The sequence below is a fragment of the Corvus cornix genome, chromosome 13 (genome assembly GCF_000738735.6).
Source record: "Corvus cornix cornix isolate S_Up_H32 chromosome 13, ASM73873v5, whole genome shotgun sequence".
NCBI classification, from domain to species: domain Eukaryota; kingdom Metazoa; phylum Chordata; class Aves; order Passeriformes; family Corvidae; genus Corvus; species Corvus cornix.
Genome location: NC_046343.1, coordinates 9,817,970 through 9,840,822, shown reverse-complemented (window position 1 = coordinate 9,840,822; position 22,853 = coordinate 9,817,970). Strand labels below are relative to the sequence as shown.

At 53.2% G+C, this 22,853-nt stretch overlaps 1 protein-coding gene across 3 annotated transcripts; it reads right to left on the bottom strand.

Moving 5' to 3' along the window:
* Positions 1-5,867: 5,867 nt before the first annotated feature.
* On the bottom strand, positions 5,868-20,858 carry PITX1 (paired like homeodomain 1). Of its 3 annotated transcripts, none has more exons than XM_039559915.1 (4): positions 20,822-20,858; positions 12,068-12,249; positions 9,083-9,288; positions 5,868-6,452 (listed from the first exon to the last, which is right to left on the bottom strand). In XM_039559915.1, exons 2-4 carry the CDS (start codon positions 12,228-12,230, stop codon positions 5,913-5,915), a joined length of 909 nt encoding a protein of 302 aa, XP_039415849.1. In that variant the 5' UTR covers positions 12,231-12,249; positions 20,822-20,858; the 3' UTR covers positions 5,868-5,912. The 3 variants fall into 3 exon arrangements, with proteins under 3 accessions (XP_039415849.1, XP_039415848.1, XP_039415850.1); XM_039559914.1 differs by having other exon boundaries at positions 12,068-12,296; positions 20,822-20,852; XM_039559916.1 differs by lacking the exon at positions 20,822-20,858 and adding an exon at positions 12,358-12,546.
* Positions 20,859-22,853: the final 1,995 nt, after the last annotated feature.

The following is a 22,853-nucleotide window of genomic DNA, read 5'->3' as shown; positions in this document are numbered from 1 at the left end:
GATTAAACCTGGGATCTGACTTAAAACAGGGATGGTGAAAGCACAACTCTCCAAAATGCTTTCTGCATCTTGCCTAACTTTGCATAAATTTAAGCAATTTTGATTTGCTGACTTTAATAGCAGAGTGTGAGGAGCAGGGTGCTATGGTTACCCATGGGTCACAGCCCCACTGCTCTGCAGTCAGTGACAGGTCTCCAGCTGGCCTCCCTGAGATCAGGGCTTCACCTCATGCCTAGAAGCATCTCACTGAGTAATTTCCTCGTGTGCTTAAGTATTTTCCTGAATTAGATCTTAAAAGAGTGAACCCTCCTTCTAGACTTTCTGGGAAAAAAAGAAAAGAAGGGAGTGGAGGGAGAATGGGAATTTTTGAGGGCGCCCAAATGCCAAGAGCCAGCCTTTAGAAGGGATTTGGGTTCTCACAGCTTCACCCAGGCAGTTAGAGGAGCCTCAGAAGGAGCCAGAGCAGATACCTCTGGTAGACACTGGTACTGGGTGCTTTCAAAGATCCCACTATATACTTAGCTATATCTTCAGACATCTAAATCCCTCTAAAAGTCTCACTCAGTGTCTAAATCCCAGGTGCCTAACTCACTCACTTCTAGGAAAATCTCACACCAGGACTGATTCACTGAATCGTTTTTGGTTGGTTTTTTTTTTTTTTAAATCTGGTCCTTACTCACATAGGGCTTTTGAAAATCCCACTGCTAATCTCCTATACCCAGGCATGTATCACTTTGAAGCCTGTAATATAAATTGCTTTGTACTTCTGGGGGACAGCCACTACTTTGTTCCTGCTCATACTAGGTCAGATTTTTGGTTTTTGCATATTAACACATAGGTTTTCTGGGTTTTTTTGGGGAGGAAGGAGGTCTGAAGCTGTTCTGCAAGACTTGAATTAGCAACCCTGAGCGAGTGCTGTTTTACATGTTGTTCCAGGGAGGAATTGCAGCCTGCCGTGGATTGTAGGGCTGCATCAGCAGAGGTGTCGGGAGGAGCTGGTTCTGGGCTCCTCATTTACATCGGTGGGGTTTGCCCCTGGGCACAAGCCTTCATTGAGCTCCACTGATCTCCTGGGAAGATTTGTGAACAAATTTGCTCATGTCTAGCAGAGACTGAACACTGTTACCAGGCTTTCTGCAAGAAATTTCTTGAGTGAAGAAGGAGGGAAAAAATCAAGTACATTTGTTCTTTCATTTTTCTTCTTTTATTTCCTATGAGAATTTTTATTTGTCGGGAAGTTATTTGGTAAATAAAATTTTTGTGCATATGCTTTCTTCATTAAAGAAATTGGAGTTGGGGATAAACAAATTATTTTTCCTGTAAAAAACCCCATCATTCTGCAAAAGAACAGGCTGGCTGCCATTGAAACATTTTTGATAGAAAATCTGCCTGCAGCCCTACTGCTTAATCAGTTTGGAACAGAGCATAGCCTGTAGCTTGTTAATAAGAGCAGCTTGCCCAAGCAGTTTGCACAATGGTGAGCCGCAGAGGAGGCTTGCTGCATAGTTGTGGATTTTATTTTGCAGCTCTGTTAATTAAAACATATTTTACTTTGAAGGAGGTTTTTACTGTTTTCTATGAGGCTGAGAAGAAAACTGTTCTCTTGGATAGATTAAAGGAAGGATATGAAGTATTTTCTTAGAAGTAACAACTCAGCTTTGTTTGATGGGCAAACTCTGAGCAAAAACAATGTGTAGTTTTGTATTTTTGTTTGTTCTCATTCTTTGTATATGGGCTGGTTTATAAATTGGAATATTTTGGCTGTTTTGATAATATCAAACTAAATATTTCACATACAAGTTGCCAGACTGGAACAGAAAAGTCAGAGATTTTCGTTTAATTGATAAAGTAATCTTTACTTATATAAGCGTATACTAAAATAATAAGGCCTGAAACTGTGCCACTGAAGTTAATGACAAACCCTTCATAGGTTTCATATAAAACCTGTATTTTTATTATCCCAGTTCCACTGACTTTTGTAGCAAGATTGCAGGAAAATGTTAGGGCATTTCTAAGTGTTATTTTTATTATACAAAACCCCATTAAAATAGGTACTGAAGCATCCCATTAATTTAAATGGGACTTTGCATAGTTTGCTGAGTTCCAGGCCACAGATAAAGAGAAGTATGCAATTTAGAATTAAACTGACCACAGCTTTTTATTAGAAGACATTTAATCTTGAATGGACTGCGCAGTCTGAGGCATAAAGTATTTGTGAGCTTCATCTGGGCTGGTGCAACCAGAGCCTCCACTGTGCAGCAACTCCTGGGTTGGTCTGGGACCTCTCAGGACCGTGCAGCATTCCCAAGTAAACCCAAGCAAAGCTCTCCCCAGGCAGCTTTGCTTTGGAAATGCTAATAGGTAAGCCAGCACACCCAGAACAAATGGAAAACTTGATTCCGGTATTTCTCTGGCTCCAAGTATCTGCTTGCCTTGACAAAGGCTGCAATCAGTAGGCAGGAGTCTGGGGGCTCTCTGCAGCACCCGCTGGAAGGCAGGGTCCCACCGGGATGGAGCCACGCTAGATCGAAGTGATGCAGCTTCAGGAATTCCAACCTGAGCTTCGCACGTTGGAAACCACCAGGAGGAATGTGCAGGACGAGGGATGGAAAACCATCGCCTCCGGTGTGTGGAAACACCCACCAGCCAGACACCGGCAAGGCGAGTTCAAAAACCAAAGTGAGAAGGGCGGTGGCGAGCGGTGTTTTATACTGCTCCCCACCCCCTGTGGGGACTTCGGGGACTAATGAACCATTAAATGACAGCCCTCCTCGGCTGCCCCCAGCGTGGGCACACACCTGGGCATCTCCAAAGGCATATCGCTAAGGAAAATGTGCTTGGGCTAGGCAGTCCGAAGCCGTGCCTCAAACACTTCAAACCCCCCAAATAATCCAAGCTCTAACCTTTGTGGGGGAGACCGAGAGGCTGCTGGAAGCAGGGCATCCGTAAAAGCTCACAGGGAAGGTGAAGGAGCTGCTTTCTGCTCATGCCTCCTTGGAATTTTCCTTTCACTGAGCCATAAATGTGTCAAGATGCCCAAATCGCCCAGCAGCAGCAGCAAAACAGCTTTCCCTGGTACAGTCATAGGGCGGGGGGACACTGGTTAGGGACACCCGCACAGAAGGCTGTGTCCCTGGTCCCCAACTCTTTCCTGCAGACAGTTTCGGGAGGGGGTGGGTGGTTCAGGACTCGGACAACAACTGAAACTTGGGGCAGGGTTTGGCAAAACGTGAGCGCCGCTGCTCTGATCTAGGACTAACAGTGCTGCCTCCAGGAACAGGAGAAAACGAACACCTAAAATCCCAGCGGAGGGCTGGCAGATCCCCTCCCACCTGGAAACTGGGGGAAAATCAGTCCTTGTGCTGCTCTGGTGACACTCCCCTGGCTAAAGTGAGGGATGGAGTAGCCGGGGAGACTCAGATCCGCTCTGCTGAGCCCCCGCGTTGGGAACAAAACCCTTGCGCAGCCCCCCAGCCCCGGGACGGGCGCCGGACCCCCCGGGGCACAGAGAACTGCGATCCTCCGGGAACGGGGCCATCCGCGGCCGCGCAAACAGCGCGTTTGGGCCGGGAAAGGGCCCCGGCGATGGCTATTCCTGCCGCCTGGTCCGGATATTGCATTGATTCGTTATATCAGTTATGGCATTTGGGGTAAAATATTAATAGTAATCGCACTAGTAAATAAATAGTCATCAAATAGTAAATAAATAGTAGTAGAATCAGAGGGCTTTGTGCTTGCAAAAACTTAAAGGAGAGGGAAAATAAATCGAACAACCTTTGAAATTCAAGATGTCGGGCAATTTGGAGAAAAAAGAGAAAAACGCACCTTAGCGGAGCGGGACAAGTGGCTGCGGGAGAAGGAGCAGTGCCAGGGCTGCGACCCACCGGGGGTGCTCCAGGGTGCGGGGATTAACTCTTTGGGGAGGAAAAAAAACCCGACCCACGGCTCCGAGCGTTGGGGTTTGGTGGGATGCAGCAGTGCAGCGGCAAGGAGGGCTGGATCCCCAGCTCCGGCAAACAGCGGTAACAGTCTGCCATAAAATTAGACCCGGGGAGGGTTTCCACTGCCGGGGCTGCCCCGGGGAGCGGGGGCAGGGAACCGGGCTCCTTCCCTGTCGGGACGCTGAGGGAGACGCAGGCGCAATTACCGGGGAAGCGGGGAGGGCCTCCCCAAAATGCCACCACGGGGCGGGGGGCAGAGAGTTGCTTTTCTTCTTGTTTAGTCGCTCTCTTAAACACAGCCAGAAAAGAACATTAAAGGCATTTCTAGATTTCGTTTCGGTTTAGGTTTTTTTTTAAGTTTTCTTTTTTATTCCCATGCTCTTAATTTTGAAAAAAAAAATCACAAAACATAACTTATAAAACAATATATATACTGCATCCTTATCCACAACAGCATAATTGAAACATCCAGCGTAACGTTTACCACAGGTGTGAAATACACTGGGAAAGAAGTACCGTGTGCATTTTATGTCTCTTTGTCATCTACAGGTAATAAGTATCGACAAAAATAAGCAACAAATATGCCTGCAATTAAACTTCATATGCGTTTTGTATGCGTATTAATAAAAATCATATTTATCATTTCCATGTTTTGTTTGTTGGTTTTTTCCCAACAAGCACTTGTAAAAGTATCTATATTTACATAATAACACCTTAAGATAATAACACCTTAAGAATTTTTTAGGTTCCTTGTTTTTCCTTCACATTTAGAAAAGCAAGGAACGCTTTCAGCTTTGCTAAGAACCTTTCCGGACGCCGAGGCTCGCTGTTTCTCTAGCAGAGATGCAGTATCTGAAATCACTTCATAACAGACCATTTTTCGTCGTTTTTTCTAGACTTTCTAAACGGGGGTTGGTTTTTAGTTTTACTTTTCAAAGAGAAAAAACACCCCCTGCATTTAAATAAAGATGAATGATAATTTCATTATCAGGATAAGAGTTTGGATGGGGAAAAAGATGAACAGTTTTCGCATTGCTGAAGGGTTTCTATGCTCTCTCACAACCAGGGATACTGCAGTCTTTTGGAAAGGATGAAGAGGTAGGAACCTTGAGCTGCTTAGTATCAGGAATGACTGGATTATAGCTTCCAACTAAAGAAAAAACATCAAGAATCATGCATTTTAAAAACAGTTTATTCAACGGCCAAGGACAATGATCCGGCACAATGCAACGGTAGATATAAATATAACCTTATATAAGTGGTTGACCCTTGTCATTATTATTTTAATAGTTTCATACCTAATATTTTAACCATTTTCCCCCCGCAGATTCTACTCTGCGATTTGGTTTTTTTTTTCCTCCCCTCTTACACCAACCTTTTTTTTTTTTCCGAGTGTGATTCTGTTTCTCAGTGGTAAACATTAACCAAACTCTTCCCGTGCGACAAGCGGCCAAGAACCGTCCCACCAGCTCTTACCACCGCGGCGTCCCCTCCTGCCGCCCTCCCCGCGGGGCAGCGGCCGCCTTACCGACTCCTGTGCAAGTTCAAGTAAACACATACAACCCGCATAACCCAGAGAAAAAAATTGCAACTTATCCATGTACCAGATTTCGGTGTCTCTTGCAAAAGTTTTCTGGTCCGTTTACGGTTTTAGACGGGGTATTTTTTTTTTAATTTATTTTATTTTAAATGTATTTTTAAAGCGCTGTTTTTTTGGTTTCATCGTTGGTTTGCATTTTTTTTTTTTTCCCTAGACAGTCGAAGTCCGCGGAAGTTTTGGGGGCTTTTTTTTTTTTGGGGGGGGGGGGAGGGTGGTGCTTTATTTTATTTTTTTTCCTCTCTCACTTGCTTGGGTTTTACTTTTAATCATCATTGGGTTTAATTTTTTTTTTTCTTTTCCGTTAAACGTCGTTTTGCTTCTGCTTTGCTTTGTCGGCGGTGCTTTGTCGGAGGTGGTTTGTGTCAAGTCCGTCAACTGTTGTACTGACAGGCGTTTAGACTAGAGCCGGGGCTTTGCAAACTGCTGTAGCCGAAACTGGAGTGCTGCTTTGATTTCAGTCTGAGGCTGGCTAAGCTGGAGTTGCAAGTGTCCCGGTAGACGCTGTAGGGCGAGCCCGGTGGCCCGTAGGGACAGGCCGGCGAGGACATGGCCGAGTTGAGCGAGGAGCCGCTGATGTTGTTGATGTTGTTGAGGCCGGAGTTGGCCATGCCCGGCACGGCCGAGTGGCCCATACTGGAGGGCATGTTCATGGAGGGGATGCTGCTGGGCGCCGAGAACATGGACTGCGAGGAGAGGGGGCTCATGGAGTTGAAGAAGGTGAAGCTCTTGGTGGAGAGCGGCGCCGGGGTGAGGCTTTTGGCGGCCCAGTTGTTGTAGGGGTAGCCGGCGTACATGTCGTCGTAGGGCTGCATCAGCCCGCTGAACTGGGGCACGTAGCCGTTCTTGCACAGGTCCATCTGCTGGTTCCGCTCCCGCTTTCTCCACTTGGCTCGGCGGTTCTTGAACCAAACCTGCGTGGGGAGGGGGGAGCGACACGTCTCGGTGAGTGCGGGACCACAGCAGCCCCCCACCCCGCCGACGGTGCGCAGATGCGCGCAGGTACCCGCAGCCCAGCGCCTGCTCCCCCCAGCCCGGCCAGCTCCTCCGGGATGCCAGAGCAGGCTCCGCGGCCCCGCACCTCCTGTCCCCGCCGCCCCCCGCCCCCGCGGGATGGGGTCCCGCTCCGCAGGGTGCCTGCGCGCACACCGGGCTCTGCGCGCATCCCTCTCTGTCCAGCGGGATGTACCAGCCGGGATGCGCGCAGCCGCCTCTCTGCCAAGGGTGCCTGCGCGTCTGTCCGCGTCCCCCCCGTCCCCCGCCCCCCGCCGCCCCTTTCCCGGAGCCAGGCGGGGGGCGAAGAGACGTCCCGCTCTGATTAGGGCCGGCTCGCCCCAGCTCTGCCGCGTTTCCGAACGCTAATGCTGTGTAATAAAAGTCCCCTGTTACAGATCATAAAAAAAGGGATTGGATTAGTATGTTTAGGTTAAAAAAAAAAAATCAATCCCCGCATCGCCCTCGGACAGATGCAGCCTCTGCCTTTATATCTAATGAGAATTTACAGCCCTAACTAGGAAACAGAGAAGCGGGGCCGCTCCTGATATTTGATGCAAAACCGGATCTAATCTCACTCTTACTATTTAGATATATAGATATATAGATATATAGATACATAGATACATAGATATATAGATATATACACATATATATTTAGCCCTCGGAAAGCATTTGAGCCCCCCGTGATGGAAGCCGGGCAGCTCCAAAATTCTTTAAAAATTGTTTAAAAATCAGCATCGTTCTGCCTGCCGCCTGCGCCCAGATTGCGAGCCTCCTTTGCAGCATCCTCCCCACGGCACCCCGGCTTTCTTCCACTGAGCCGGGGCCCACGAGCTCCCTGCGGACACCGGGGCCCCGGCCCCGCGCAGGCTGCGCTCCCTTTGGAGCCGGGGCGGGGGCGGGGGACGGCTCTTGGGGCCTCCCCTCCCGGGCAGAAATGGCACAACTATTATTAAATACCGGGCTCGAGGATGGAAACTCCGTGGGGGAACGGATGGCGGAGTCTATTTTAAAAAATAACAATAATAAAAAGAATCCTGTATAAATAGGAAACGAAAGCCAACATGTTCAAAACCTGTAATATACTCCTCGGAAGGTGCTTCCAGACAGGAATTTCCTGAAAATGAGGGTAATAGTTTTAATTATGGCTCCTAGACATTTTAAAGGAAGGCCCTCATAGCAAATTAAGGTTAGATTTGCAATCTGCAATCTCAGAACATCAAACCCAAACATTTCCACACAGAGGGAGAACGAAATTATGTTAATTGCAACTCATATTTTAGTTTTATTTGCTCCCTGAAATATTCAACCAGTATTAATGCTCGGGCTTTGTTTTGTTTTAAACTCAATTAAGACAATGCTTTCAGACGCATTTGTTTCAGATGGGTGTTTACTCTTTAAATGTTTAAAGCAGAATCTCTGTAATCCGATTTGGTCACTCAAAGTTTAATTGCCAAATTAAACACAAAAAACGAAAAGAAAAAAAGAAAAAGTGGGTTTTCCGGGCGGTGGGGCTTCGCACCGCAGTTCCGTTTCCTCCCGTGCTTAGCCCACGGTCCCGTGGTGTGCGATCACCACCAAAACCGCGCGGGGAAATGTCCCGGGTGGAAAAAAAGCGCAGGGGAGGTGGACAAACAGAGACACAGCGATAGATCGGTAGAGACCGAGCCGCTTCGGCCCGGTCGTTCTCTGCCAGGATCTTTCACTCACAAATCTCTCTAAGAAACTGCTGAAATGTATATATATACACATACATACACACACACACACACACATATATATATATATATATTTCTCGCTGTGCGCACCAACGCTATCGAACCTCGAGTCTGGCTAAGAGGGACATATGTATATACATATATATATGTACACCATATGTATATATATACACCATATATATATATATATGGTGGCATCGGCTCCCAGGCGTGTAAAAATCCAGCGCCTTCGCGGTACAAGGTTGTGTCTTCAGCGCGTATTGACTTTGCGACCGCTCCCCAGTCCCTGCCCTTCGCTTTCGGCCTCCGCAAACAGCCCGCGGCCTTGGGAGATGCGCGGCCGGGAGGGTCGGCACCGAGACCCGCACTGTGCGGATTGGATCTCGCGATCCCGCTGCCGCAGTAGCGTGGGGCAGTGGTTTGTTGGGACATGGCCGTTGAGATTACTGGGAATAACCAGAGTAAAGGGAAGATGGGATGGGAGCTTGCTCCATCCCCGCGCCGCATTTCGACCACTCCAGAGGGTTCTTTCCCCCACAGTCCGACCCTTCCCCACCCCGGCCTTTCGCTGCTCCCTGCACCGCTCGCCGCCCACTTTTCGAACCTGTCCCCAGTGCGGGGCCGACGGTCGCGACCCGCTCCGGGCGGCATCTCTCCGTGGCCGAGAGCTGAATTTCTCCTCTCCGGTCTGGACCCCAGTTTTGGTCATTAAAATCCAGCCCAGAGCAAACCGCCGCAGCGCTCCCAGAAGGGGCAGCTTCCCCGAGCCCCCCACCCTCCGGCGGCCCCAGAGCAGAGTTCGGTCCCGGCGGGACTGCAGCCCCTCTTACCCGGACTCGGGGCTCGGTGAGGTTGGTCCAGACGGCGATCTCCTCCCGCATGCTCATGTCGGGGTAGCGGTTCCGCTGGAAGGTGGCCTCCAGCTCCTGCAGCTGCTGGCTGGTGAAGTGGGTCCGCTGCCGCCGCTGCTTCTTCTTCTTCGCCGGGTCGTCGGCGGCCCCGTCCTCGTTTTTCTGCTCGCCGCTACGCTCTTTTTCTGCGAGGGGGTCGGGTTGGGGATGGTTGGTTTATTTGTTTTTCCTTTTTTTTGTTTTGTGTTTCTTTGCTTTAGTTTTTTTCCCACTACAGGCACACAAAGGCAGACACCCCCGCTCCGCACCCAGCGCTGCCCACCCCACCGGAGGCACGCGTGGGGGCACCCACTCGTGTCCCGCTGGGCCCTGCACCCAGCGAGCGCCCCGCAGCCCAACCCGGCCTTTCCCGGGCTGGCTGGGGAAGGAGAACGGAGCCCTGCGGGCCCAGGGCACGCAGGGACGCAGCAGGAGGGACCCTCAGAGCGGCTCGGAGCAGGCCCGAGGGGTGAGTGCATTCGTGGGGAGCGGGGTCCCCGCATCACCGGCCGCTCCGCCTTTCTACGGCACCTTCTCGCTCCCTCCAAACCAAGGCGTGATCTTTGCTCCATTGTCTTTGTTGTGCTCGGCCGCGACTGGAAACTTTGGAAGGGTAGGGGTGGAAAACCCAGGAGCAATTAATTGCGAAAGGCCCCTTCCGCTCCCCCACTTCATTCTCTTTTCATAACTATTTTATTCCTCATCTTTTAGGATTTTGGTGTTTATTTTAACACAGGGCTGAGCGAAGCCCTCCGCAAAAATCATATCGAAAGAAGGAAAGAAAAAAAGAACGACCGAGGAAGGTTTTCCTGGCCGGGATTTGCGCGGGCTGGGAGCAGGAATCCAACACTGGCCCTGCGAGCCCCCTCTCCCCTCTCGTAACGGGCTCTCTGGCTCTCCAAGCCCGGGTTTCGGCCCGGTTTGTCCCGGCTGAAGCGCTCGGAGAGCGACTGAAGGGGCTCAACCAAAGCGCTCCCGGGCTGGGCCCCGGCAGCGCAGGAAAGGTGCGGCCGGGCCGTGCAGGGCCGGGGGCCGCGGCCAACCCCCGGCCTCGGTCCTGCCGCTGCAGAAGGGAAAAACCGCCGCGAGTTTTTCCTTTTAGAGTTTTTTTTTCCTCCTCCTTTTAAGAGGGTTTTTTTTAAACCCCCTTTCAGAGGGTTTTCTCCCCGGCGGGCCCGGGGGCATTTCTACAACTCCGACCTCTGCGAGGTAAGCGGGAGTCTAAAAATAATCGCGTGCTGAATCCAGAGCCCGGGAGGACTCGTCCTTGCAAAGTCACCTTTGAAAAGCACCTCGCTGGGAACCCTCCACAGCGAAAGGGGTGAGGGTGCGAGCGAACCTCAGCTGCTCAGTGGACCCCCAAAAGGGGCCGATGGCTCTCCGGCTTTGAGGCAACCAAGGCCTCTCAGCACAGACCCCATCGCCCCAGGCCCCTGGTCCCCAGACCGGCCGAGCCGCATGGCCCGGCGGCGGCGACGGAACAAACAAAAATAACCTCCGCCGCCAAAACAAATTCTCCCGCTTTCGGCTGGGAACAGCTCGAATAAACCGGGCCGAGAGGGAGCGGGAGGCGATCGGGAAGCGGCAGTGGTCCCGATGGGCTCCGGCCGCGGGCCCTCGCCCAGCGCTGACTTTAACCCTCCCTGTCTTCCCTAAAAATCTGGCCTCAGCGCAGGGCTGTGATACAATTCCAAATCGTAAGGCAAGGCATCTTTAATCGTCTTTTGTAACTTTCTTTTTTTTCCATTAAAAAAATATTAAAATCTGAAAGTATTTTGCAGCTTCTCAGAGAAGAAAGGCAGGCAGCTCCTCAGCCCTCCTACAGCACCGAGGGGTCACACACAGGGGTAGGGCAAAATGCAGCAAATCTCCCTCTCTAATCTCCAATAATCCCCTCTAATCTCAGAGTCCCTTCCAGACGCCGGTCCCTAACTTTGTTTGCGAATCAGGCCGGGAGGCACAACCCAAAACCTCTTTATCACCGAGTGCCACTTCGGGACCGACTCTTAACACAGCCACTCTCTAGGTTATGAGACCTGTTAAGACTCCGAGGAGCAACAACATCTATTAGAAAATTAAAATTATATAAAACATAAACTCCCTTTGAAACGGTCTTGCTGGAGAAGGAATATCACACTCCTTCCTGAAGCTTTTGTTCCTTTCTTCTACTTTCCCCTTGTCATTCTAAAAATGTTGTTGTTTTAATTAAATGCAATCTGAGAGAGCACAGCGTTCCCTGCAGCCCTCGCACACGGTGGTCAGGGCATGGGGATCCTTCCCTTTTCCTGCGGGGAAAGCGCTCAGCCCCCACGCAAAACCTCTCTGCGGCCGCGCACATCCCCTCCACAGCGGCCCGCGCTGCCTGCCTTGGCCTCACGCTGCCTCTCTGGCTCTGCCTGCCCTTTCTTTCTTTTTTAAAGTTTTTTTTTCGCTGACAGAGAGATCTTTTTCCATTTCTGCACCACCCGAGCTGGAAAATAAACCCGGGCAAAAGCTGACATTATTTCAGAAACATCCGGCAAAACCGCACTCCCTGAAGAGCCCCCCCTTCCTCTCGATCCCATCAGTTAATAACTGCAGTTTTTATTTAAAAATAAATAAAAGAAATCAAAGAAAGCAGCTCCTGGGACGGGACCATGGAGCCATGTGTCCTCCCGACGGGCTGTCAGCCCCGGGCACGGCGGGGGAGGCAGCTCCAGGAAGGCCCCTGCCCCCCGCTCCGGTTCCCGGGGCTCGGTTGGGATGGAGGCGCCGCGATCACCGGCAGCTCTTGCTCACCCTTGTCCCTCCATCGGCTCCGGTTGTGCGGGGGGTGCAGGCACAGCACCCCCGGCCGCCCCGCGGAGGGAAGGCGCCGTGGGGAGGGGGAAGCAGCGCGGGGGGAGCGGGCCGGGGCCGCGGGGGCGCGGGGAGGGGGAGGGTTACCTGGCACCTCCGTGTCGGAGGATTCACTGGCTGAGTTGTCGATCGGGTCTCTGGGTTCCGAGGATCTTTGCAAATGGAAGCTGGAAGCCATGTCATGGGAGGGTTGGGGTCTCAAGCTCTCAGGCAGTCTCTCCAAATTCATTCCACCTTTAAAGGAATCCATGGCAGGGGCGCCGGGCTGCCTGGGGGAGTTTGCAGGTGTTTATTCCACACAGAAAGGAACAAGGAGCTTTTTTTTTAGGAAGAAAAAAAATCAACAAAAAACAAAAGCAAATCCACTTATTACTAACAGTATTATTTTAAGGGTGTCGGAAGCAATCTGGGCAGTGCCTGGAAGGTGGTTGTCTCTGCTGGGGAGAGGCACGGCGCTCCGGCCGCATAGGCAGGGAAATGGTAAAGATCCCTTACAGAGAAACGCGAGTTGCGAGTTGGACAGTTTAAAGCTAAAGAGATTAAAGTGACCTGCCCTAGAACAAATGCCTGTAGTTAAACGGGGCTCCTCCCCCTGAAGGTTAAAACCTCCCCGTCTCGCTCATGCATCACTCCATCTAGCGCTGGCCCAGCCCGGCCGCGCGGGACCTGCCTCCGCGCTCCCCGCCATCCGCGCCCCTTGCGCGCCCGCGGCCAGACCTGCGGGCCCCGCCGCCCCTGCCCGGCCCCCGCCGCCTGGCCGCGGCTCCTTCGGGGATGCCCTCCTTCCTCTTCACCCGCCGCCTCCCCCAAACTCGGTGATGTATTAAAAATATTTCACAAACGAATGGAAAGGTGAACAATCCTCTGGGGACCCCCCGCCCGCCCCCAGCACCCCGTCAGTTCGCCCCCCTCCATAGTCCCCTACCACCCGGCAGCGCGCAGGTTGTACCCCCGCGCAGCACGGCATCTCCACGGGTATGCCCACACCCTTCCAGGCTGGGCCTCACGACCCGCGGAACCTCCGCACGCTGCAGCGGATGTGCACCCGCGCATCCCTCAGCATCTCTGTGCGGGGCTGAGTGACCCCAGCGCGTGTTTCAGTCCCATGGGGAATATGTTCCTGGAGGGGTGCTCGGGCTGTGGGCTGTGTCTGAACTGTTTTTAACCTTTTTAAACATAATTTTCCAGGCTGCAGGGGTTATAACAATGCTGCCCGGACCCTGCCTGGCGGCCGGGGGAACGCAGCTCGGGGAGCAGCGGCAGTGCCATCTCTCCCATCACATCATCTTTCAGCACATGATTAATAACAAATAATTTTCCTGCTGCAGCCGAACTCGCCGTGACCCTCGAGAGGGGTCTCTGCGACTCTGCCAGTCCGGAGGCCGGGGCAGCCGGCGGGGAGGGGGTGGGAGACACCCCCACTCCTCCTCGGCAGACCCCCTCTCCTGCGTCGGTCACCTGTGCACCCTGTCCCGATGCAGGGGCGTGTGGAGCAGGGCTGGTCCCCGCTGCTACCCACGCAGGCCGGGATACGGCCTTAGCCTTCCCGGATAACACCTCGGTATTTTGGCGAAGTGGAAAAACCCACGGGGGAAGGAAGGTGGGAACCGCGGGTAGCGGGGGTGAGGGGAAAGGGAGGAAGGGAAAAGGGAGGAAGACCATGGCTGTGACTGCCTGGGGAAAGGACCCTCTCTCCTCTCTCCTTTCTTGTCTCACTTTAACTGATCTATCCTGACACTCTATTTTGCTTTCAAATCAAGTAAAGATGTGGGAGAGAACTTTTGAACTGTTTTGTGGAAAAGTGGAGGGAAGCAGTGTTCCAGCCGCGCAGGCTTTTTCCGACCCCGCCGGGGTGATGGAGTCGGGCCCGCCCCGCACCCCCGGCAATGCCCCGCAAAGCCCGGGGACCCCAGGCGGGGGGAGCTCAAAGTTCCCAACCCCTTCACCTCTGGTCTTAAGCACCGTTCAGGGGATGTACATGCGGGTGCTGTCAGGGTCAGCTCTCAGGAGCTCTTTTTTTTTTTTTTTTTTGGTGACATCTTGATGTCTTTCTGTCTGTTCGCCGCTCCTGGTTGAACTTCGCTCAGGAGTCTGCAAACGACTGGGAATTTCGAGCACCCGAGGTGAACCAGACAACCTCGGGGCTATTTAAGATGGAGACGTGGTTTAAAATGCAAATATTTACCACGGTCTCTGGGCCTCGAGGGGTTCAGCTGATGCAGGAGCCCACAGGCACGGGAAGGATGGAGACCTCCTCCCGTGTGAGAAGCAAGGGGTGGGAACGGCCTTTCTCCCAAGGGGGAGGTGAATAGACTGCAAACGTGCATCGTGTCTGAGACCCTTCACAGTCCCATTTTTTCCCTTTATTTCCGTGGGCGGCAGCCCGGGGTCGGCGTGCGGGGGCTCCCTCACCCTCGGCGGAAGGGGGACGGAGCCCGGCGGGCCGTGCTGGAGGGAGGCGGTGGGACTCGTTGACCTTAAGGGTCTTTTTCAACCTTGATGGTTCTATGATTCCACGAGTCTGTCAACAGTCCGGCTCCGCTCCCACTGCTCTTAAACCCACTGCTCACAGCAGCCTCTGAACCAGAGGCAGCATTTTCCGTTCCTTTTAATTTTCCTTTTTAAAAATAATGCGCTTAATTACAGTTTTTGTTCTGTTCTATAAAATCTAGTTTTAAAAGATTCCTTCTAGGTTCAATTTCTCCCTGCTGGGTGCAAAGACAGCCTCTGCCCGGGCACCGGCATGATTCTGCCGAGGCGGCGGCCGCGGTAATGCCGGGTCCGGATGTCTCCCAGGGCGATCGCAGCTCTCAGTTCCTCCTGAGGTGTCACCGGGGCAGACATTCCCCGATACCGCCCCTAAATAGAGAGTAACGGGCTGGCCCTCGGGAGCCAGAGCAGCTCCTGGTTCTCTCCTGACCGTCCCCACGAGTGTCCGCGCCCGGGCCGTGGTGTGGGCGGGCATTTACTGCACACCCTGCGCACGGGTTGGCAGTGGGAGAATGTATCATCGATCTACCTAATCTTATATCTATTTTATCTATACCATGTATCTGTCTTCTCTGTGTGTCTCATCTGTCTTTCGTGGATTTAAAGGCATCCTCTCGCTCTGCGCTCTGTGGAGCGGACACAGCCCTACAGCATAGGGCCAAATCCTCCCGGTTATTCCCGTTGCTGGTCACGACACTTATGCCACGACAAGAGAGCGTGCCCCCAGAGCAGTCATCCCCAAATCTGCGCTGTCTCCTCTTTCCTCCCGTCCAAGCGCGCTCTGTTTCGGGATGGCGAGGACATCTCTCTGCCGGCAACTCCTTCCACTAGGTGCTACGTCACGGGTCCATTCGCGTGACGTCATTCGCTGCCTCCCTGACGTCACTCCTCACCTTTCAGGCAGGCCACGAGCAAGGCAAGCCTTGATGTCCCACTCGGAGCTGGCTGCTCCTCCCGGGGCTTTAAAGCGGCCCAGCGGCCCCACGGGTTGGGCAGGACGGGGGCACCGGGCTCGGGTTCCCCTTCTCCCACCGCCTCGCGGGGGGCTGAGGGAGCTGCGGGAAGGAGGAGGGGCCGCAGCAGCCCCCAGGACGACCCTGGGGAGCCGCGACCTGCGTGGGCGTGGGAAGGGCCGGGCAGAGGTGGAGGGAGGGAGGGTGGGGCCGGGGCCGAGCGGGACCCGCGGAGCTCCGGCGGGGACACGGGGTGGCGGGACAACTTTGCGTGGGGACGCTCCGCGTGGGGTGGCTGGAGAGCACCGCCGCTCCGCGCCCGCGCAGCCACCGCGCTCCCTGGCTGGGGAGTGCCTCAAGGATCTGTAAAAGGTTGGAAACCCGCAAATAAACCGCTCCGCTTCCTCCTACTATAAATAACCCCAGAACTAAGGATGGCGCTTGGAAATAAATCACCGCTGGTCACACCAGTGACAGCCCCATGAAGAAGAGACACGTCTGTCCGAGAGCGGGACTCTGGCGGCCCCAAGGGGACAGAGCCGTGTCACTCCCAGGTGTCTGAAGGGGGTCCCTACTTTCGGAGAGGGGCTCCCATCCCCGGCTGGTTGCGGTGGTTGCAGCCAATGCCAAACCACCTGGGCCGTATATCAGCTGGTGAAGTTCAGTCTCTGCCAGCTTTTCCTTTTCAGATTTATTAATGTTGTATAAACTCAGATTCAGTCTATAAATTATTGGGAATTGTTACAAAAATGAAGACATCTCCTCCCAAGCACGCCTCTACCCGGGAAGAGATGGAAGCCCTCTCAAAAATAGAGCTGCAGTGAGGCAAGAGAGAAGGGAGAAGCCCTCCAATGCAAACTCAACTAAATTCAGTTCACCTACACCCAGCCCAACGCCGTCCAAACAAATCCAACTCAAACAAACTTAGTCCAACCAAACCCAACCGAGCTCAGCCAAACTCAAGTCAGCTCAGTCAAACCAAACCAAACCAAACCAAACCAAACCAAACCACAACGAAAGCAACCAGACCAAGCCAAGCCAAACCCAAACAATGCAATCCCAGCCAAACCAAGCCCAAACCAAGCCAGCCAACCTCCCCCGGTGCCCCCTTCATTGAACCCAGGAGGCAGGAGCTGCTGCAGGAAAACAACTTTTAATAACAGAACCATCCAAAAAATGCCCAGCGGGCATGCCTTTGCTGATGCGTGTCTCTGCCCCACGGGATGCCCACGCGTGTCAGAAGAAGTAGGGACTGGGGATGCGTGCTCGAGTGTGCACAGGACTGCGCGATGCCCTGCAGAATGTGGAGCGCACTGCGGGGGGCGGGGGTTGTTGTTGCGCTGTACCGTGGGAGTGGTGTCCATCGGGGAAATGTTTCGGGGGTGTCCTGACCCAAAACAGCATCACCCCAAGTGAAAAGCACGACCCTTACGCACAAGGTGGAGATCCGCGTTTACGCCCCCGTGCAAGGCAAAGCTCTGCTCTCTCCGCGCGACCGCGGCCCCAGCCTGAAGGGAAAAGGAAATAAAACCCCAAAACGGTGAAAGGAGCCCCCGAATCTCCCGACCTAACCCTAACCCCAGAGCGGAGCAAGAGCCGGGTCCTCCAAGGGCCGGGTGGAGAGGGAAGCAGAGAGAGGGAAGAAACCCAGCCTGAAGTGCGTGTTAAATCGCTCAGGAGGGGAAGGTGGAAAATTACGCTGGCTCCCGGCCGGCCTGTCCTCCTCTCCGCAGCCAGGACAGCAATTTTCCTAAGAAGTACAGCAAAACGAAATCAGCCCCTTTTGGACCCGTAGCCTTCGTCCCTCCGTATGTCGGCCAAGCCTCCGCCTTCCGCGGGAGCGCAGGGCCCCTCCGCGCCGCGGATGCTCTGCAGGAGGGTCTCCAGCGGCCTCCCTCGGCCCCCCCGGCCTCCCACTGCCTCCCTGCCCCATCCCGCTCCCCTCGGTCCGGTCGACTCTGCCCCACCACCTCGGCTCTCCCCGCCACTGAAACACATGGGGGAAACACACAAGGAGGTGTTTGGTCCGGGACACTTCCCGGGGCACCTGGGACACCCGAGGCTGTCCCCCCACCCCGCCATCCGCATCCCTCTCCGGGGCTCCCCGGGCGCGGCGGCCAGCGGCAGCGCTTGAAAAAACCCGGGATGAAAAAGTTGAAGGCTTAATGTTTTCTGACAGATACAAATGATACCCCAAGGCTTTCTTGAAATGCAGCGACTGACGGCTGGAGAAACGGTTTTCTTATTCGGGTTTCTGCAGCTGGAAGCAGCCGGGGGTGGGGTGGGATGGTGCTGGTTCACTTCGGCCGTCATTCTACCAGCACCCCGAAAATAAAACCATTTCGTAGTTGTCCGATCTGGGACAACTTCTTTTTCCCCTCAAACCCTTGCCGGCACAGTGTCACCCTTGCCAGGAGATGCCTCCCAGCCCTCTTCGCATCCGTCAGACCACAGGCACTGAACTCTGCTCCAAGAAAATATGAATTTGCTGCTAGCAGCGGTTTGGATTTATCTCTGATAAACCTGATGTGAGCGGGAGAGTGTCAGTGCACTGCAATGAAACATCGGAGGATGGACAGCTCAGGAATATGTTGTTTTTTTTTTTCCCAGGTGGGGGAAAAAGAGGGGAAAATCACAATATAGCCACACAATTCCCTCTCTGGGCAGAGCGAACATGCTTTTCTGATTAATTGACAGAGGAAGGGGCACCGGAGTTTGCTAGGCAGCCTGCTCATATTACTCTGTGCATCTTTAGATCCCGAAATGTGGCTCTTTTGTGGGCTCAAAAAGATTCCTCTGAAACGGGATAATCAGAGGCCCGGGCACTCCGTTGGTATTTGTTGAAGACTCTTCTTCAGGAGAAAAAAGAGGCTGCATTTAGAATGAACGACATCAGGTTTCCTTGTGGGTTTCCCCCACCTTGTTCTGGGCGAGCAACCTCTTAATTGCTCCAGCATTTGGATGGGAGAAACACATTTCCCTTCAACAGGACATTTCCTGAAGGGCTGAAGTATTCTAATAATGCACTGGACTCTTTAATGTGCTTAGAACAGCAGCGAATCTCTGCAAGACCTACACATTTCCTGCCTTAAAATGCAAAATCAGAGAAATAATTAAATTTTGAGCACATTCATTTATCTTCTACATTATTTTTCCCCCCTCCCTTTATATTTTTTCTTTTAAATTTTTCTCTTACTTTCTTTCCTTCTCCTCGTCGCCCCTCCCCATATATTTTTTTTTTCCGTCTCTCCTTTCAAATTTTTCTTCTGACTTTTTTCTTATTTCTCCCCAAAGGGCTGATCTCGCCCCGCTGCTCGGCAGCACCGCGCTGCTCTCGGCACAGCTCCGCTCATTTCCACTGCCCCAGGAGCAAACACCGCCGAGATAAAGGCACGGGACACTTTTCTTTCCAGTTTCATTGTGGGAACGGCCGTATCTTAACGGGCACATCTCGGGGAGAGATAGGAACACACCGCCTTCCAGAGGGCTGTGCTAATCAGCGCGCCGGGTTAGATATAAAAGTTCAGGGCAAATAAAACGAATTAGTTTTATTAGCACGTTTAGGAGGCGGTCTAACGAAGGAATTCGGCTTTACTAGAGAATGTTTTCTCCTCCCCTTTTGTTATTTAGAAGCAATATATGTCCGAGCCGTTCATCACGGGAAGGAAATAATGAATTGTTTCATCTGCGGTCATTTTCTGGGAGAAATGTGCTCCCTTCTTTAAACTCGATAAGAAGGAGATATATATATATATATTTGGAAGTACGTTTTCATAATAACACTTGCATGAACAATAAAACGCACTGTAAAGGAGAGGTGGCAGAGCCACCAGGTTATTGTTCGGCGGTGGGTTGCAGTAGGAAAAATCTGCCTCAGTCTCAGGCGCCTCTAACTCGTCTAAAACTTTCCCAGGGAAATGTGGCCACGGTTCCAGCGCGGGATTTCCAAGGACTTTGTTCATATTTCAGGCAAATGAAGGATTTTTGGGGAAGTTCTGCCAGTGAAGTAGACCTCAGGAAATATTTGGAAGTCAGTTTTTATATAGGCGGCTGGAGCTGGCGCAGGGAATAACCTGGAGAACATGGACTTTGGTTTGTTAAGTGGAAAACACATATTTTAAAATTGTTATTTAAAAAAAGCTAACGTCATCTAGGTTCTCGATTCAAGCACTTTGTATCCTTTTATGTTCAATTCGTGACTCGGACTTTGTGTTTGTCTGCAGCGTGGTTGGCAAAATTTGGGGAAAGAAGACGAAATAATAGAAAATACTAGAAAGAATAGAAAACTCGCTTAGTGCCAAAGTTTTTAACGCGAGAATAAAAACGAAATCCACGGAAGATAACATCGGTGGGCATTCCTCACGTCCATTTAAGCGGGGTTAACACGCGGAGAAAAAACATTTCTCCCCCAGCTCCCGGACTTTACTCCGCTGCAGAAGCTGCGCGAAACCCACGATATATGTACTTCCCAAAGACGGTGCCTATTTTTTAAATTAGGAAAAAAAACCCCCCAAAAAACAACAAACCAAAAAATGGAAAGGAGAGGGGCTGCAGAATATTGTTTTCCTGAAAAGGAAAATTCATCGACGGCCCAGGGTCTCTCCGCCCGCCCGCCCTGCGCACCCCCGGCAGCAGCCGTCTCTTCGCCGCGGCAGCGCAGCCCCGCTGAGGCACCGCGCAGCCCCGGTCCGCATCACCCACATCCCCGGCTCGTCCTGGGGAGCTCCAGCCCCGCCGGGGCCGCCCGAGGCTCCGGGCATCGCTGCAGCACCCGGCGCTGCCGCCACCGGCCTCCCCCGCCGAGCGTACCGGGGATGAGCCGCGGAGCGCCCCGCGCCGCGGAGTGCCCCGAGCAGCAGCGCTGGGGGCTGGAAACGTTACGCTGCGTTTGGAAAAAAAATTAAATATATATATATATACACATAAAAAAATTACAAAATGAGGTAACCCCTCTGGAATTGCTTTTCCCAGCGCATTTGTCAGAGTTGACGAAGCGCAGAGGCCCCGAAAGAATTTATACACGGTATAAAGATGTCAAGGACTGCGCGGAGAGCGGAGCAGGGAGCGCGGGAGGGAGGCGAGGCGAGGCCGCGGTGAGGGGCGCTCCCGGCGCCGGCAGCTCGTCCCGGCTCGGCTTTGTCTCGTAACCCCGGAGCGCTCCGCACCTCCGGCCGCGCCCGCGGTCCCGCGGCCGCCGCGGGGGCCCGGAGGAGGCGAGCGCGGCTCGGGGGCAGGACGGCTCCGCGGGACGGGCGCGGGCACTCGCGGCGTGGGGCGGGCCGGGGAGCGGGGCGCACGCGTGGGGGGCGGGCCGGGCGCACGGGGCCGGCCGGGAGGGACGGGCGGCGACACGCGTGGGGCGGGCCGGGCGCGGCGGGACGCGCGTGGGGCAACTCACCGGGCGGTGCGCGCGGCGGCGGCGGGGTGCCGGGCCCGGCGGGCGCTGTGCGCGCCCCGGCCGCCGCTCCAGGCTTTTCTTGGGAGATTTCCCCGTCTCCTCCTGACGTCAGCCCCGTCCCAGGGTGCCGCAGACGGGGGAGGGCCGGGGGCAGGGCCGCCCGCACCGGGAGACCGGCGGCGCTGGCCGCCCCGCACCTCCGTCCTGCCGCCGAAGGCATCTCCGGGCCCGGCCCCCCGCGTCCCGCGACTCCCGCGTGGCCGAGCCTCTCTCGGGGAGCGGCTTCGTGCTCCTGGTTACACGGCCCCTGCCCTCTTCATTTCCTCCCGGTTGGGGCTTTTGTCCGAGGGGGCAGGGACAAGGAATGGCCACTTTTTTTACTTCCCCCCCGCCCCGAAATACTCTCCTGTTTCAGGACCTCACTGTGGAGCTGGATGCGCAGCGCTGAGCACCCCAGGGAAGGCTGCGGTTAGCAGCCAGGGCTGGCCAGGCTGGAGGATGCAGGACTCTGGGAGATGCTTGCTTGGGTGATACAGGCACACTGAGCTCACTGCTCATTCCCAGGGCCTTGGTCCACTTCAATTTTCCAGGGATGCTTCTGGAGTTTCAGACACTGCACTTCTCATTCCTATCCCTGGAAGGTTCCCTCTCAAGAGAAAAACACAGAAGTCATGCAGTGACCAAGCAAACATGGCAGCAGCCTTGCACTTTCCTAAGTAGAGCAGGTCACACACTCGTGCACAGGCTATAGATGTAGCTGAAAACCAAGGGCAACTAGTGTGGAATGGATCAGAAAGATAAATAGCATAAAATCAGGAACAGTCCAGTCCCACACTTGCCATTTGTTATAGAGAGAAGAAGTAAATGGGATTCACATGTCGAGCATTAGCTGGTTGTTAGCCTGTAAGATAATATTAACTTCAGTGCTCGCTGGTTTACTCCAGTTTTCCAAAGGCAGTTCCAGGAGGCACCCAGCCTGTAATTTAGGATGGCACATACTGTGTGAAAGAGGCTTTGGCACTGGGGCCTACCAGCACATCAAGGTGATAGTAACATAATAAAACTTTTGGAGAGGGAGTAGGAGCTCATAAATTAATGCATTCTACTGTTTTAATGCTGGGAGCTAACAATGTGTTTTCTGTTCAGCTGATCATCCCCTCTGCAGCCTAACAGCTGTTTTAAAGGTGCTGTGAAACTGAAGAGAGGGGAGATGATTGTCTTTAAATCAATGTTTAATGATGTGTTATTAGGAGAAAAGTCTTCCTCCAGCACCAGCAGATGTTTACATGTTGAGGATGGAAGGGAGCTTCCCAGGCTGCCTGTCTGCCTGAGAAGCTGGGGAGACACCCTGTGTCCCACCAGTCTTGCAGATGGCCCAGCAGTGGGGCACAGCTCATTCAGCACCAGGAGAGGCTTTGCCGAGGTCTTTGGGTGGGTGCTGAAGAAATTCTTCCGGGAGGTTGGACTAGAGGACCTTCAGTGATCCCTTCCTACTGTACCCAGCCTGTGATTCTGATTCCGTGAAGGTTTTCAAGTAATTTGAGTGATGACTATGAGTAGGTGAACAGGACAAATATTGAGAGCATCCTGTCCATGTTCAGCATGGGTTGTGGCTGTCAAGATCCTTCCTCCATAACAATCAGATATGGATGCTGGAATATCCCCCAGCTCAGGAGCCTCTTTCTGGAGGGACAAGCTCAGAGTAAACCCCTTTTAGAGGGGATCAAAAGACTTCTGGAGAGGCAAACAACTGGTCAGAGACCGCTCGGCAGGGCAGTGGGGCTGACTTGTGGCCTCTGGGCTGCAAGGGCAGATCATATACAGATTCCACCCCTCCTAGCCTGGGAGACAGTCCTGGCTGAATGTGTATTATAGGCTGGAAGCCTGACTGAGCTCCTCAGCCACGTAGGTCAGTTGGACTGAGACATTCCTGAACACTAACAGCATTAACAGCAAGCTCCAGGTACTAGAAAAACAAGTGTAGCTTTGAGGCAAGATGTAGGAGTGAACTGAGATAAGGTGGGAATAGAAG

Bases quoted from the DNA above. Each gene is read 5' to 3' on its own strand.
- PITX1 (XM_039559915.1), bottom strand. From the start codon at position 12,230: ATGGATTCCTTTAAAGGTGGAATGAATTTGGAGAGACTGCCTGAGAGC. The intron at 9,289-12,067 runs GTAACCCTCCCC...ACCCCCTCGCAG, and splicing joins CTCCGACACGGAGGTGCCAG to AAAAAGAGCGTAGCGGCGAG. The intron at 6,453-9,082 runs GTAAGAGGGGCT...CTCCCCACGCAG, and splicing joins TCACCGAGCCCCGAGTCCGG to GTTTGGTTCAAGAACCGCCG.